The following is an 18,378-nucleotide window of genomic DNA, read 5'->3' as shown; positions in this document are numbered from 1 at the left end:
GGTGATCAGACGGACTCAGAAAAGTAAAGGTAGTAATAAAGTACTCATAAGTCTAAAAGTGACATTGCGCTTGAACTATTGCATATAAGCAACATAACTGGTCTATGTTGGAATGACTGAATGAGTGAAGACAAATTTAAGGCAGACCCCTTCCAAAAAAGAAAATTGCTATTAAACAAAGGAAGGAGAGAAGTCAAAGAAATGTGTGATACTGTATATCTGAGCCTCTCTGGGCACTGGGATTTTGACATGTTCCCCAAACCAAAAAGTATGAGCGGAAAACAATCAAGACCATTGATCAAAGCTCTTACAAGTGAAAGAGATTCAATAATGCTTAGTTCAAGTCTTGATCCGACGACTCAGTTTTGGGATACAATTACAGCGCCACCCAAGCCCCAAAGAGTTTCTGGAAAACTAAATTCAGATAGGAGGAAAAAACACTCATCCTAAACCTGGCTTAGGTCCCAAAATCCCATGCTGAGCTTGACATTTTTTTAAGTAGTTTGTGAATGCTAACCCTAACCCTACCTGGGGTGGGGTGCAGTATTTATGCTTAGCAGAGTAGAAATTGTGAGATTATTTGACCTCCTCCTGAACTTTTGATTTAAAATATGTTATGTATTTTATATAATTTAATTAATGATTAATCTTGGAGAAAACTAGCAAAAAGGTTGCAGTGTGATTAGTATTTATGTCAGTATACAGTATGTAGCATAAGTTAGCTAATCTAATTACAGTACAGGCTAAATAAGAGCACAAACATACGTAGAGAAGTAAATACCTTTAGTGATCATGGAGGGAGATGAATAAAATAAAATGTGAGAGGGATGATTATTTGAAATAAATAATACATTAAAGCAAACTTTGCATTCAAAACATTTTAGCAGCAGCAATGTGCTCAAATCGCATTGCTTGATAACTTTTTTTGCCACCAAAACGTCTAAAATAGAATAAATATACTAAGAATGGAGTGATTATATAATAAAGTATATTTTCAGAAACATAAGTTTAATAATGCTTCAAAATGGGAATGTAGGTCCTGTCCTGTCCTGGTAAAGGAGGAGTACTTGATTCTTTTGGCTTTAATTCCAGCTAAATTGTTATGTAACAATTACTAAAATGTAAGTATGGTTAAAAATATGGAAATTATGTTGTTGGGATTTAAAAAAAACATCAGGAGTGATTTTTCCAAAACATTTCTTTGGGAGGTATTTAGTCAAATGCAACATACAGTAAGTGATTAACAGTCTGTTGTATATTGCATATAGATATTGTAAGCCTGGGAGAGTCAGAATATTTTAATATTCCAGTGTTCTAAATTAGATTTACTATTTAAAGACTTTGAAATATTAAGATACTATTTCTTAAACAGAGTAAAATAATAATTAAACTGGAAAGGGAGTAAAATTTTGTGATCCTAAAGATTTCTACAGCTAATTTTAGTGACTTTTTCTGGAATAATTTTAACTTGGCTAGTCACCAATCAGCTGATGTTGGATACAGACATTTCTGCAGGTGTTATTTTGACATGGAAAGTGAGCATGTTGATAGTGCAGCAAGAGAAGTGCAGCTGGCCAGGGAATTTGGCATTGTAGGTGTTAATTATATAGGAGCTGATGAGCAAACCACCAGTGAGTAGGAGGATTTATCAGTTACTCAAGACAGGATGGCAGTTGCAGAGTAAAGGGCTGGAATGGAAGACAAACAAGTGTCATTTTGGCTCCTGATTAATTACTACTGTTTCTAGGGGTAGCTGTAGGCTTTTGTTGGAGACTTGAGCTAGGATTCTAAAATACACATTCTGTCAGAATAGGACTAGAAACAAGGGAACAAATCTAGCAAAAGGTGTTGCAGAAGGCTTATAGTAGATATTTGGAATGTTTTGAAATTGTCAGTTCAGGGCTATTGATAAAACATGTTATCTTTCAATTTAATAGGTTTTGAAAAGTTTACAGCAAACTGTTACTGCTAACCAAAGTTTATTTATAAAAGAAATAATGCATACAGGGCAGCTCCGTGGTCCAAAGTCCAAAGATATATAGATGTGGCCATCAAGAATGTGTGAGGTGTCAGTCATTATACCACAATAGATGCTGCAGTATCACAGACAGCACCACGTGGGGCACGAAGTTTTTATTTTTTCAAATTATTTGATGCAGGACCACTGCTCTGTGAAACTGCCTGATGGTGCAGTGATTCCTTAAAAGCATCGAGGCTGTGTGTAGTTGTCAGACAAATCAGTACAGTAGTACTGTAAATGTTTATGTAAATGTATGCGTACTATACTAGCAACAATTTCATTACATATTATTGTTTTCCCTCGTTAATGTTTTTTTTTAAATGGCAAAAGGAGGAATAAGTCCAAGAAGTGTGGGGAGGAGTGTTAGGAATAGACTGTGAAGGCAAGGAAATGGATATCCACTCCTGGTAATTATTTTGTCAAATTTCAGGTCTCTTAACGACAATTTGAATGAAATAACGGCAAGAGTCAAGTATGTGGAAGGCTTCAGGCAAAGTAAACTTATTCTTAGGAATTAATCTTTATCTTATGAATCATGGACATCTACATGATTAATCTAAACCTCCGTCAGGACAACAGCAATGTAATGGATATACTGATATCGGAGCAGATGAAGACAAAACAGCATTGCAGAAATCGGTAGGGGCCTGTGCATCTGTGGCCATGATACTTGGGCTATGTTTTTGACTGTGTTGGAGCAGGTATATACTAAGCACTGCAAGATACTTACTATCATTCACTCTATTTTATTTACTCTGCAAGTTTAGAACGATAACTAATATTTTAGTTTATGTGCCTGGACTGAACATCAAGGAGGCTGCTGAATAGATTACTACTGTCTTATGATGCACTTTCACAATCAGCTGACCAGCTGTTTTTTGTGCTTGGAGATTTTAGTGCTCTTACTCTTTTAGTGTATCTTCTTACCCTGCAGCAATAGTGACCTGCCCTACACATGTCATGTATTTTGGATCAGTGTAATGGAAATATTGAAGATGCATACAAGGCTGTGTGCAGACTACCGAATTAGAAATCAGAGCATAATATTATTCATCTCCTCCCTACATACAGGCAGCTTGTGAAGCCTGTACTTAAATCTGCACAGATATGGACAGAGGAGAGTAATGATAAGCTTATGGAGTGTTTTGCTACCACAGACTGGCAGGTGTGTTTGCATGGCTTACATACAGTTCTGTGAAATCACTGTCATTACTTGTAAAAATATCTGCCAATAACAAACCTTGGCAGAGGATTTAAAAATGTGTTTGAATGCCAAAAAAGTCACCGTAAACCACTTTAGTTACGAAGAAAGGCAAGGATTTTAAGTAAAAAATGAGGAAGGCTAAAACGAATTTTAAGTACAGTAGTACTTTTAAAGACAAAGTTGAGAATAGTTTCTGTGTAGGCAATCCTAATCGAGCGTGGAAAGAGTTTAATGTAATGATGAGCAGAGGTTGAAAAACACAGAATGGGAATTGTGCTGTCAGCTTATCCTTTGTGAATGATCTTAAATTATTTTTTTTGAAGGTTTAACACTATTGATTTTAGAGATAAATGTAATGAGATAATTGAGGGGATTCCCAGTTCATCGACACAGCTGGTTTGAGACAGAAGTTGTTAAGTGTCTCTCCTAGATTAAGCCACACAAGGCACGTGGCCCAGATGGTTTGTGGGGAAGGGCCTGAAGATGTGTGCTAATTGACTTAGGGGAATTCTAACTCAGTTATTTCAGGCACTACTTGATTCTTGTATTGCATCAAATATGTGGAAAGTTTCAACTATTATGCCTGTAACGTAAAATCCAACAGCCAAAGCACTCAGTGACTTTTGACTGGTGGCTCTCACCCCCCTATCAGCTACAGTAAGTGCTCGGAGAGGGTTAATTGTAAAACATCTTACTCTCTCAACTGCAGATCATCTGGACCCCTTGCAATTTGATTATAAAGAACATGTAAAGATACAGCTTTGGGTTAAGTGAACTTAGTAGCTAGGCATATGTACATATTTTATTTATTGATTTTAGTTCAGCATTTAATAAAATCTAGACCTATATACTATTGGTGTGGGTTTGGATGTTAATGGGAGGTTTTTAAAATGGATTAACATTTTTCTAACAGATCACCCACTGTGGGTTCTTATAAACTAATACACTTTCAAATTAAAATGTTATAAATACTGGTGTTCCCCAGTGCTGTGTTTTGTTACCTTTACAATTTTCCATCTATATGAATAAAATGAAAATCTATTAAAGTACACAGATGATATTGCCCAAGTAGGATTGTTTACTGGAGAGTACAGAGAAGAGGTGGAGAATTGCCTTGAACAGATAAGCAAACTGGAAAGGTGGTGTCAGGCAACTGTGTTTCATATTAGTTTTGGCAAAACCAAAGAACTGGCTACTTGTGATAGTAATATGTCAGATTTTCAACCTCTTTACCTTACTCTCCCTTATTAATCAGCCTGTGGAGGTTGTTCTGTGTTAAATACCTAGGAACAGTAATAGATGAAAATTAAACTTTGTAGAGAATACAGTAATATCATCCCGAGTGCAGCGTCTTTTAGAGACGGAGCCCTCGTTGAGAAAGTGATGTGCTACCAAGGCAACACAGCTGAGAAGAGTGAGTGCCAACGAGCCTTATCAGGAGGGCTTTAAGATCGGGCACTTCCCAGAGTGGAGACCAAACCAGGACGTCAGTACTGAGTTGTCTGTTCTTGACTGCAGCTGTGTGATCAGGTCTCCCGTGTACCGAGGCTCGGTAGTGAGAGGACTGAGCTGAAGTTGAGTTACCAGCAGGTGCGAGACGCTGCTAGTGTTAGTTTTTAAGGCAAGCGTCTCCCTTAAAAGAGAGAGAAGGCAAAATGGCAGCTGCAGCAGACCCGAGGTGTTTAGGGGTAAAGAGGTGTAACATTTAGGATAATTCTTTTGGAAGCAGGTGGGTTCTGGTGAGGGACTAGGAAGCGTGATAACAAGGGTAAGGAACTAGAGTGGTGCCAAAGAAAAGAAAATAACAAACAAAATAGAGCTGGCTAGGACAGTGAGGGAAAGCTAATCGGACTACAAAAGAAAACCCGAAACACGGTCTTCGGCGTCTTCAACACCCTAACTAACCTCCCCTGACTACCCAAAACCATACAAGACAAATGGCACGCACCCGTACTAAACTAGTGTTACTAATACAAAGTCAACTAAGTGTGTAAAGTGTATCCAACAACCTAAACTAACCTTATATACAAAAGTTCACACAAAAACACAAGTGAACTAGGAATACAAATGAGGGAAAACGAGAGTAATCAACAGGAACAGGGTACAAAAGAACACAAAGGTTGAACATGTAACACGTTAGGGCAAGGTAATGGCAAAACAAGGATAAACACACAAACAAACGAAAGTACAAAGTAACTAACAGAAACCAACAAAACAACAAAGCTAAAGCTATACAAAAATACACACACACAAAGTAAAACAACCAACCAACAAAGCTGAAGCAATAACCAAAAGCGAAGCGAAGTGAAGCAATAATCAAAACCAAACGGGACCGAAGTCAAACGAAAGGGTCTTTTCTTCCTGAAAGCCTCCATGTTATATAGTGAATAAGATGTGTTCTGATTGGCTGATAGCTAATTGATGATGACATCATACTGAAACAGTGGTGTGATGGTGGGCCAATGAGGGAGGGAGAACAATCAAGGGACGTAACACCCAGATAAGGGAAGAGTGTGAGCACCAATCTCAGAGGAGTTTGGGAGAGCATATTGTGAGAGGATATGAACTATTGAACCTCAATAATGGGGCAGAGAGTAAGTAAGGTAATTCCAGAGGGGACCGTGTAATTGTGGAGAAAGCCTGTTGTACAAATGAAGTCTAATAAGATCTATTTGTTTAAAGATAGACAGCAGTCTGTTTAGTGTATGAGAGAACAGGGCTGTCTTTGTGTAAGCTGTGTGAGGGTTCAGTGAGGTTGACGTGTTAATGTTTGTGCCAGAATATGAGGTGAAGCAGAGGGACCCTCCCCCTGGCAATACGGGATAATGGGGGAGAGAGTAGGGTCTGTCTGGCTGCTAATGTCTGGTGGGGAGTACGAAGCGGTGACAGAGTGATGGTGCCTCCGATGCTGTACAGTATGTTAGAGAAGCCAAGTGGTGGTTGGGAACGGGAGGACTGGCAGCTGCGTATGTGAAATGGCAGTGGTGTCTGTGGACAGGAGAAAGTGAAACCACCAGCTGCATGTACACAGCCTAAGACACAAGAGTGAGACATTAGAGAGGCTGTGTAGATTTACTATGGAAGTGTGAGTCTCAACACTGAATGATATGCTAAGGAGACTGGGTGTTGTCTCAAGTCTCAGCACGAGAGTGAGGGGCTGCAGACTAGCTTATGTGAGAGTGTTCATGTCTTAGCGTAAGAACAAGGCACTTGAGACACAGACAGTGTGAGATCCGAGGGCTGAGGTGAAGAGCACTTGGCTCTTGCGGGGTGTGTAACAGCGAGGGAGCAGGAGGCTCCAGGATAAGAGCAAGGGATTAGAAGCCTCCAAGTGTGTGTCATCTGGGAGCAGGGGGCTCCATGTGTGGTGGCTACGAGCAGGGAGGCTCCTTGCGAAGGAGTGACAGTGTTGTTGAGGATAAAACATGTTGAGTTCAGGAATGCAAGCAAAGGGCTCAGCGAGGGATTTCAGTTATGATCCCAGAAGGGATCATAGTAGGATAGTGGTGTGTGTGAGTTCGTTTCTGGGCCTTAGAGTCCATGAGCCAAGGATCCAGAGGTCCCCGAGTATATGCGCCACATGACCTGATGCCGATAGTAATGCACGTTTGTTCGTGCCCACAGTGGCGGGAACAACACCTGTATTATCATATATTTTTGTTTAGGAAGCTTAAAGGTTTTTTGGAGTGAGCCAAAACATTTTAGAGAGGGTTTATAGAATGTTTTAGAAAGCGTCCTTACTTTATTGATTGGTATGGTAGCCTGAGTATTAAGAGTAAAGGGAAATTGGCCAGAATGGTTAATAATACTAGTAAAATAATTGATCAACTGCAGAAACAGCTTAAACAGCTGTATTATATTGCAGTTCCCAAGAAAGCTCAGATTATTGTTGATGATGCCTCCCACCCTCTTTCTTCCCATTTCCAACTGCTACTTTCAGGGAGGTGGTTTATTATGCCTGTGGACAAGATGAACGTGTACAGGAAATCCTATATTCCTTGTGCTGTCGGTATATTAAAAAGTTAAATGACTGTTTCCTGTGTGGAGCTAAGTGATAATTTATAATGGTAGTGTAATAGGGAAAGAGCGAGATGCTTGTATATGTACTGTTGCTAATGTGCTAATGACTAATGTACATTTATTTTATGCTGACTTTTATTTCTTGTTGTTTTGTGTGATGATGCCAAAGACAAAATTTTCACCTTTTCTGATGGACAATAAAGTTATATCTTATCCTAAATTTTTTACATTGTTGAGACACAAGGTTACCACTCTACTACCACAACTCCAAATAAGATACTGTATGTCACGATACTGAATAACACTAATAGAATGATCATTTTTTAATTACAAACCATATTCAAAATTATTATTAATTGCATATACATAGTAATTAGAAAACATTTTTTAGATTTTGATCAATAAAAATATATTGTACATTGTGGCTCTAAAAACATATCATATTTCTTAAAGCAAATGTACATGTAAAAAATAAGCCAAATTTAAATAGGTTTTGAGTAGTGAAGAATGACTTAGTTGGTTGCGTACTGTAAGTTGCATTATAGCTGATACAAGTCTGCACTATATAAAGGGTTTTTCTTTAATCACATACATTTGAATCCAGTACTAACACAAGATGCATCATTGTAATGTACTGAATGGTATTTTGAATGTACTGTATGGTATTCTGATTTATACTGTAATGTTATATGCAGGGATTTCACATAAATACCCACTGAACAGTAATTCTCACACTATGAACCGATGTACACGGCTGTTACTCAACTCAAACAAAAATCTAAGGTTTCTAAAACTGGAATTAGGTAATAGATATCATTACAGCTTTAGATGACTAGGAAGTGTCTAGTTTAAATAAAGTGTATGACACCTGTCAGAGTAAATACTTCCAGCTTCAAAGCAGAGGGAATATTTGCTGAGATGTGGGGAATCCCTTGATCAAAAACTGTTGCAATGCTTACCTTGGTGTACCTTGTTAATTACATTGTAGGTTAATGATTGTCAATGAGTAGTAAGAGAGGAGAGAAAGGAGGAGACCACAATAGAGGAGTCAGGAGGGGAGATCCCCTACTTCATGATCATCCAAACAAAACCTGACAGGAGCTAAGTATTTGAGCTGTGCTACAGAAAGATTGCTATTCTCTATTTTAGGAAACTTGGGTTTCCTGGGTAAAAGATATCTCAGTTAGAGACATCTTTCCTGCTTGTAGGTACATTTTCAGAATAGGGAGATAGGCTCCCATTTATTTTGTGGTATCTGTGTTTGCAAAGAAAGAGATTTAACTGCAGGTTGTATTGCATTTATTAAGAAGGCAGCCTATTTCTTATTTTGGCCTCTGTCTGCATTATTTAATAGTTCAATACTTAGTAGCAGTCTGGAGTTTTCTGGGTGATTAGGATGTTAGGCCTCTGATATGCCTTGTTTTACATACAGTAAATATAGAAACTTGTGTGTTGCATGTTTTGTTGTGTGTAGTGTAGTGTTTGTATTGCCCTTGTTAATAAACATTTGTTTAACCTAATGTTCCTGGATTATTACTCTTTTTACCAAAGCTGTGCCAGAGAATAAAGAATTCTAATTTTTATTATACCAACCGCTTGGGTATATTCTGGGGGCTATGAATATTTGTTTTACTTATTGACTAAAACGGTTGCCCATTTCCTGATATTCACAATTTTTGTAATCCTCCATTTGTAGCAAAATTATTTTTAACAAATTGTGAAAACCAAACCACTGATGTTTAATTGTGTTTTAAAGAAAACAAAGACAGGGGAGCATCAATAAGGAGATATCCAGTCCACACACATTGTATCTGTAATTTTAATGGTTTATTTTACAAAAGATAAAAAAACATACAATATGAGATATTACAGATTCTGTTTTCCTAATATTATAACTGGGTCATAAAGGACACAAGTACAGGTCAAACAGTATGTAGTGGGGAATGAACTCAGTTGCTTACTAATGTCCAGAGTCTTCATTCTAACATTATACTGATGGAAAAAAGAAACACAATACCTCCTCCTCCACACTCTGGCCGTCCCATCTGTGTGGAACAGGCTGAAGAGTGATTCATCCATGAAGAGGACCTGATGCCACTGTTGACGAGTCCATCGCAGCCTCTGTCTGGCCCAAGCCAGTCGGGTACGACGTCTACGAGGTGTGAGCAGAGGGCCTCTGACAGGTCGCCTTGCTCTAAGATCAGCAGCATGGAGCCTCACTGATGCGGGCATTGTGTCTGCCGGCAGCAGTGCGAGTGGCAGATCTGAAACGATCTGTCAGATGGACCAGTCTGATATATCAGTCCTGCTTTGGTGTGGTCACTGGAGGGCGACCAGATCTTTGGTCATCTGTCCTGCCAGTCTGCTGAAACCTTCTCTGCAGTTGGGACACAGTGGAGCAGCTTACTACATAGTGTCTGGCAACGCTGGCACATGACATGCCTGCCTGCAGCATGCCAATGGCCCTCTCCCTTGCTTCTGGTGACATTGGAGGCATTATGGAATGCACAGAAAACTGACTAAGTGTGTCCTTTGTCTTGCAGTGACCTAAGCTTTGAATTAAGGCCCTTTTACAGATGATCTGAGCAGGCATTGTTCCACCCAGACCTTGTTGGGTAAAAGTGCACCTAACGAGCTTTCGTGTGATTGGCAAGTTGCAATGCCTCACTGCACAATCTGTATTGCTGGTCAGAGGGCTTAAAAGAAATTGACACATTTTTGTCTCATACAACTATAGTATTCTCATTCCAGAAAATGTTGCGTTTCTTTTTTCCATCAGTATATAAACTAATAATTTAAAACAGAACAAATACATTACAATGTCTCCCTCCCTGTCTGTGTGTCTCATGGAGAGCAAATTGGGGTATGCGAAAAGACAAAGTATATGGCCAATAAAGTAATCTTATCTTATCTCAGTCATGAACATTACTGAATGTCCCCCACTCTCCTACACATTCAGTTGTCCAATCAGAGTGACACATTGGCAGTGCAGTGGTAGAATTCTAGCCTGAAATGCAGGAGGTCTTTATTTCAATTGAATAGGTCAATCTTGAACTAGGCAGTATTATTTTTTCTCTAAGTCATTTGAGTAAAGATGTGCCTGATTTTCTACCTCCACATAGTTTCCACTTAATATTTAAAATTTAATATTTAAGAATTGTCAGGTTCTTAGTTGTCTGCTCTTTTGTGTGCTATGTATTTTTTGTGTATCAGTCAAACTTTGTTTTTATTATAGTTAGCTGAAAAGAAGTAATATATTATACATTTTTTTCTTTCAGGAGAGGAATCTAGCCACAACTCAATCAATCATGAACTTCCTTAGAAGACGTCTTTCCGATAGTAGCTTTGTAGCCAATTTACCCAATGGCTATATGATGGACCTTCAGCGGCCTGAGAGTCCTACCAGCTCTCCTGCTTCTCCGGCTCCAGAGAGAAAGCAACAGCAGACACCAGCTTCTGCCACATCCACAGGAAGCAGCTTCCTCAGTTCCTTTTCTGGTGTTGTCAAGCAGAACACACCTGGCCAGACCGAGCCAGTGGTCACTGCTCCTGTTGTAAGAAAACCCAAGATTCTGCTCGTCATCGATGATGTCCACACTGACTGGTAAAACCTCTATAAGTATTATATAGAAATTATTAAGTGACAACTATACCGTAAAAAGTGTAAGGAAACTTTATATTAATGCTAGGAATAGATAGGATCATGTTCTGAGAATCACGTTCAGTTGAAATATTAATACAATGGCTGTTCCAATAATATATGCAAGTAAAAACCAAAATGTGCTGTCTTTTACCTCCATTTCCATCATGTTATGTGCAGTTTTGGTGGTCTAATAAATATGAATTATGTATCTACATCTAATCAAATCAAATGACGAAATAAGACCTCATTCAACAAAAGGACATACTGGTGGCAGCCATTTCTATTAACATGGTCTAAGTCCTCAGCAGAGTGTGCACAATGCTAATCTAATGAAATATTCATATAAACTACAAATAGTTGGCTGTGCAGCTTAAATATATCTCAGACCTCTTTTAAATATTAACTTTCTAGGTGTTCATGATAAATTTAAACATTAAATTTTCATTACTTTATCAGAAAATGTGCAGGGGAAATGTAGAACATTTCTCAAAATTGTCATACAGTGTATGTACATAAATGGAAAAAGTGCAGAAAAGAAAGAAAGCATTTGAAAATGTATAGACATATAGTCTTTACAAAACATAGGAGCAGATATTGAGAAAAAAAGAACTTTCTGATATACTGAAAATGAACAATATTTTGACTTTATAAAATGCTTTATAAAATGATACTAAGAAACTATTCCCTATATCCAACACACACAAGTACTGCATATACGTATTAAGTATATCAAAAAATACCCCAGCTACTCATCTTATCATCTTTACAAGCTCTAAAACATACCTGACAGTAATCTCTTTTAGAAGGATATTCTCTTAGGCTGCCCTTCCATACAATAAAAATACATTTTGCACAGGCAGCGTCTTCTGAAATGCCAGCTGATGCCTCTTTTTTTATTGTTTGTCCTGTATGATTTTTACTTGTATCTTCAGGCAAGTTTTCTTATGATTTTCTTCAGACAGTGTCTATTATTAATGTACAGTAGGTTTTTGAAAGATGAGGAATTTCTAAATTTACTTGAATCTTTAGCTTTTAAGCCTCTCTCGAGGAATTAACTACAATATAACATTCCAGGTTGCCAGAAAGAAGTTGCAGTTTATTGGTAAGGGTTGCTACACTACTGACCCTGATCCATATCAGACAATTTAAAACCTTAGCTCAATGAAAACTAAAGCATTTGACGAAAACCCATGGTAACACAGGTAGAACACGCAAACACCACACAAGGTTCCCCAGTCCAGAAGCACCCAGAACCCCAAAGCTGTTGGCACAGCAGCGTTAACTGCTATTCCACTGGGTCACTTCAGCATAATTAAAATACAACTGTGATGTGATTTATGACTGCAACAAACCTGCCTCGAGCAGACTTCCATTAGCAGAGTTTCTTGTAATATAGAATAGCTATTTAGGATTTGATTGAGAGCAGACTTTAGTTTTCTTAAAGGAACCCTTAGATGGACACCTATCAGAAAGATATTTCAGTCTCTGCATTCCAAAAAAAAAGCAAGTGATTCTCTCATTGCATAATGATGTCTATAAATAAAAAAAGTTTAAAAAAAAAACTTTGTTGAAATATTTGTCAAAAGTTTTGTTTGACAACAAATTGAGAAATGAGAAATTCCTTTAAAAACTACTTATTGTACTATAATGCACTAAATGAACAGTAGGTGGTGTTGTATGATAGTCTTTCTTGGTGTTTATTTGTAATTTCTCAAAAACATAATAAAAAAGTAAAACCAAGACTTATTACAAAAACAAGCTTGTTTCGTTTTTTGAAGGATGAAAAATCCAGTAAATGTAACAATCATGTATTCAATCTACTATATGTTCAAAATAATAATAATTATTAATAATAATTGCTTACACTTACTATATATAGCGCTTTTCTGGACACTCCACTCAAAACGCTTTACAGGTAATGGGGACACCCCTCCAAAATAGGTCTTGTAGGTAGCTGCCTCAGCATGTGCAGGCTGCAAAGGAACATGTAAAGGTTTATTTGATGTTGAAAAGTAAAGAAAAAGAAAAAAGAAACAACAGTTTCTTGTTGATAGTCATTCATTTTCATATACTGTCTTCTTTCCTGCTCTTTTTTCCATTTGTGTACAAATGACACTTTTTAATAATGTCATATAATAATGTTTGTATAATGTTCAACTAAGTCCTGTATATTTTCTTGTAGTGAAATTTTAAAAGTTTAAAATGGTCATGAAAAAAGTGTTCAGTGGCTTCAATATTATGCATTGAAACTTCTATTTAGAAGTACCTAATGTTAAAAACACAAAATTCCACAGGATGGCGCTGTAATTCAAAAGATTCAAGACAGATTATTATTAATCTCCATGCTATTAAAAATAAATAAAATAATCCATCATATAAGTATTCTATTTTCCAGTATTGTGTCACAATATTATTTGACTTTTACAAGGCATCTCATGTTACTAAATTACTATGTTACTATGTTTACTGAGGTCACTATAAAAGCTAATTACATTTATGCTAAAATTAACTAATGAAAATCAGAATAAGATCTTCCCTTACGAAATACTAAAATGTATTAAACATTTTAAAATGATTATTTCTCAGAGGTGTTTCTTTTATTCGACAGAAAACAAAGAAAAATAAGTACTTTATTTCCTTTTAACCAGCAATACATTAAACACACAGCAGGTGGTGCTGTCAGCAGCATGTTTGAGTTGCCTTCCCCTGCATTTTATTTTCTTAAAGATTCTTTCTGAAAATTAAATTAAAAACCAAGGTAACAAAAATATTGCAGTGGATTAAAAACTGTTCTCCAACGGCAAATAATAACCTCAGGATAGTAATCTTTGCATGAAAAGGCTGTTTTTTAGTCCACTCGAAAACATAAGCACAAAAGGAAGGTTAAAAAAGAAAGGGGGCCTCTCACCCCATGTAGTACATTTGATATAAATTAGATAATTGAACCAAGGATTCAGCTGGTTGGGTAAAGAAACGTCTTCCCATTTTCAGTTTTAAATACAGTACACTTCGTGAAGTTCCCACTTGTGTCCCCTGCTTCAAGTTTCACTGCTCATTCTGAAGAGGTCTGCTAGGCTGACTCAGTCAGTGCGTTTGAGGCTTTTGAATACTCGTATCAGGTGGTTCCCTTTGTAATTTTGTTTACTTAAAGTTAAAAGGTTGAGTTCTGGAACTGCTTGCTCTTCTCCAGACAGATTGAGAGCAACAATATATTTTCTATAGCATGGTGACCAAATTTGCACTAATATTATAATGATAATATAACCATTATCTGGGTTACGTTCGACTTTATGTAAAAACTTCCCATGGGTCCTATAATACAATTAGCAAATTATGGACAGTTTACATTACATATGTAAAAAACTAGTAGTGTTGTACATTTCTTGCTAAAGAAGTATTAACTGAAGTGTTGTTTCTTGTGTTATACTTTTCAGCATGGAATTAAGCTCTACCTGTTCTTAAATATTATATAAAATGTTATGGGAGACATTTAGGACTAAACAAATACAAAGATTAAAGTTGTGTGAGAGCATTTTATTAATAGGATAAATATTTATGTAAGAGAATCCTTATATCTTTTGTTTTGAAATAATTAAGGATTTTTGTATAAATATGTTATGTGGGTGCTTAATTTGGTTGGGTGTTCCTATATAATTGACTGCCAACATTTTTTGTATTAAAAAATGTCTTTACAGTAAGTGTACTCACATTTAATTGGACAGACGTGATATTAAGAAATTCATTATGCTTATTTGGAATGATCAAAAACAGCTCTTGTTTAACCACACTCTTCACATCACTTAGTTCTCACTTTAAAGTGCTTTAGCGCAAACAGCAACAGGTAACTTGATGGTGTGTGATGGAGTTTTTGAGATAATATGCACTGCACATATCAAATCTTTGAGTTGATGTTCTTCCAGCCACTGTTTTTCTGACACTTGCTAAATAAAGCAACGAAAAGTCTTTAATGTCTTTGGTTGTTCTTAATGTTTATATTGAACAAAATCTAAATTAAAATCAATAAAACTCTAAAACAAAAAAGCTACCGTATGGAAAAAAAAGAAAAATTAAATTAAAAGTGAAGTTCATTGCAAGGAATTTGTCAGTACAACTGCATTTATTCAAATTAGTCATTTAAAAGCAATGCAAATATTGTCAATCTTAACATTCTAGAAACGATTAAACAAAACCGTCTGCACTTATCAATCAGCCAAATACCTAGATATGAAAAACCATATCTGTAATGTCACTTGTGGGACTTTAAAATAAATAGCAGTTAAAAAGCTAAAAGAAAAAGAAACAAAAATAACTGCAGATCTGATGGGTTTATAGGCAAATGACTCATGAAGTTTCCACACTATACACTACCTACTACTAACAAAACTGTAACAACAATATACAGTGCTTTGCAATAGCATTCAGACCCTTGCACAGTTTTTACAATGTTGTGTCTTAAACCTAGAGGTAATTACAGTTTGAATTAGCAGTTAAGCCTGTGTGAGCTCTGTGAGGTCCTTCAGCCAGGTGGTGAATTTCAATCAAAGTTTCAACCATGTAGACAAAGCTTTAAAAACAATTCAGGGATAATATTATATAAAGACACAAGTCAAGAGAAGGAGATAAAAAAAATTCAAAGACCGATATCTTTTTGAGCTCTTAAACCATTAAGAAGTAGAAAGACATCCATAAAGTGTCTGAATCACGCTGTACCGCTGTAAACAGTCATGGTTTCTCGTTTGAAGAATATCCCAGTTACTCCTCAAATGGGGCTTGTATGGATCTGAAAACAAATCAACTCAAATTCTGCATGGGGTTTGTGCAAATGTGTAAAGCTTTTGTGGTCAGACAAGACAAAATTGGAATTTGTAGTCTAAATGCAAAGTCTTACATCTAATGCAAAACCAACAAAGTGCATCACTGAGTCAACACCTTCTATACTGCCAAGCATGGTGGTGGCAGCATTATGTTATAGGTTCTGCTTCTCATCAGCAGGGACTGGGAAGCTTAGAATCGATTTAGAATCAATTAAAAGTGTTGACCCCCAAGCAACATTAGAACGTTTGGGCAAATGTCTGTGAAGAATGAGCAAAAAATTATAGTAGAGATTAGACAGTTCCCCAGACCAGTACATTTTATTGCTGTAAATAAATCCTGGTGAGGTGTTTTGACTCATGATCTTCAGGCTATAGTGTTTAGCGGGTTAGAAATTGCTGTGTACTGTGCATTCTGGACAGTGTGCGCTCAATTAATTCAGCCATCAAAATATGAATTAGAATGTGGACATAAGTTGAGATAAAATTACTTTTGTGTATCATAGTCCATTATGAATGATCAATTAATCAAAACAGCATCAAAAACATTTAATCAGTATTAAATATTTACTTTTTTTCTTTTTGAACGAATTATTTCAGTGAATAAAACGAATCATTCCACTACCTTTAGGCTGGCACCATACTGTACATGCACACATCCACAAGGCAAGGTAACTTGGTAACTGATGCCCCTCCTCAAGAAGAACTACCAAGGTCATCAATTTGATGTAATTTCTTATTTTCCTTTTATCATAATACATGAATAAGCCTTGTTTCCATGATAATTTCTCTGATATGAATATGATTCAGTCAATCAAACTCCTTTTAGTTTGTGAGTCGTTGACTGACTGAATTGATTTGCTAATGCAAATTTGATTTGCTAATGCTATTTCATTCACTTGCTCGGATGCTCAGACATGGCCCCGTTTCGTTCAGTTGAACTGATGAATCAAATGCATGAAATGAACAAAGCTTTTGAATCGATTCATTTAACTGAAGAGAATCCAACGAATCAATTCATAAGAAAGAATCAAACTGCCCATCTCTATTTCACACACTACAAGAGCTATAGAGTGTCTACAGAGGAGTTATCTATGACTGGAGCAGTGATACAACTGTCACTGACAACAGTACGAGCTCACAGGAGCATGACACGTTAAAAGGATTATGCAGCATGCCAAGAGTAGCTTTGGCAACTTAAGCTGCCCCAATTGTGATGGAGTCCTGCCAATTATTTGCTGTTGTCCAGGGAATTCCAGTTGTAATTGCCTAATAGCCCAAGTTCAAGTCTGGTCTTTGAGGAGTTCGACTTGCATGTATGCCTGTAAAATGGTCACCACTGTTAAAACATTAAGGGTGTCTGTAGTGGCAGCACAAGAAGAGTTCTTCCTGAATTCTTCACTCTACCCTCAGGCTAATGGGCTATGAAATAATCCTAGGAACATTTTGTTGGATGGCAGCACATGTTTCAGTAGCATCCTAGACATAATGAAAGGACCTAAGGTCAGGTTTCACAGATTATGCTAGTGCATGGTTCTTTGGTTTCCTCTGTACTTTGAGATTGGAGGTTGGTAACATTAACTTGGATGATTCATATGTCCCCTTTTTGTAGGTAAGTATTTTTTTCACTGGTTTTATTTCCCTTTCCTGTCATTTTTTATTTAAAGAAATGCGTATGATATTTTACTGAAGTATTCTTATTTTGAAGTTTACAATCTTATATTTTAACTACTCCAAATGACTTACAAGAAGAGCCTTGCTGAACCCTGGTTTGATAACCTTTTCCCATCTCCACCAGGTCTCCTTTTTTCTGTTTGACAGTTTTTGTGTTTTAGTACCAAATAACTCATCTACAGTAATTACAGGTTCTTTCAAAGATATCTGAACAGTCTCGAAGCTTACACTCTGCTGTTCACTTTTCAGTTTTTGAGAAAATATAAATTTTAAGCATTTCTTACTGTACAGTCGTAGACCATATGGGGCCAATGCAATGAAGTGGTCAGGACTCCTAATTGGATGGATGTGCATAAAAGTCTCCACTGTATACAGTGCTGGTGTACCATTGAACAAGGCACTTTACTCTCTTGTCTATAGTTCACCCTGCTGTATAAATGCATATGATAATCCCTTGTTTCCCATTAAAGGGGTACTCCAGACTGATAAGCTCCTAAACTTGAGTGTGGGGAAAGACAAAATTAACATACACAGACTGATTAAAACAATTTTTATTTTTTTATTTTATAAAATTTATAACAACTATCACCTCAGTCAGATTAGCACAGCAAGGTGATGCAATTGGCAGGTTGATTGCCATCTCTAAGTTGTCACAAATATACATTCTGCCTTGCAGAGGACTGGCATGCCATCTAGGGGGTATCCTATTTTGTACCTGTTCTCTACTAAGATAGGCTGGGGTGACGGTAGCACTGTATTGAATTGAGCAGTTATTAAAATATGTTTAGGATTACCTTAAAGAATACGTAATGGTACTTAACTCTTTATCATAAAACAATAAATACAAGAAAATTCATTTTTCATTAATATGTTGAGTAATATGGCTGCTATGACGACTGTACTTTTCTTTGGTACATTTGTTTGTGTTGGGTTTGTTTATGAAAATTGGTCTGTAGTCTTATTTTTGCAATAATACATTAGAGTTGTCTATTAAATAACCTTTTAT

General features: G+C 36.7%; 1 protein-coding gene across 1 annotated transcript in view; it reads left to right on the top strand.

Moving 5' to 3' along the window:
* Positions 1-18,378, top strand: part of LOC148829432 (synapsin-3-like) — a 37,502-nt gene that overhangs the window by 12,498 nt on the left and 6,626 nt on the right. The window contains exon 2 of the mRNA XM_088922599.1: positions 10,523-10,848. Coding sequence (XP_088778725.1) covers positions 10,553-10,848 — 296 coding nt within the window. The 5' untranslated portion in view covers positions 10,523-10,552. The remainder of the gene's footprint in view (positions 1-10,522; positions 10,849-18,378) is intronic.

This window comes from Atractosteus spatula, chromosome 8, assembly GCF_055471065.1.
Source record: "Atractosteus spatula isolate fAtrSpa1 chromosome 8, fAtrSpa1.hap1, whole genome shotgun sequence".
In the NCBI taxonomy this organism is placed as follows: domain Eukaryota; kingdom Metazoa; phylum Chordata; class Actinopteri; order Semionotiformes; family Lepisosteidae; genus Atractosteus; species Atractosteus spatula.
Note: the sequence above shows the minus strand (reverse complement) of the source record. Positions and strands in the feature narration are given on the sequence as shown.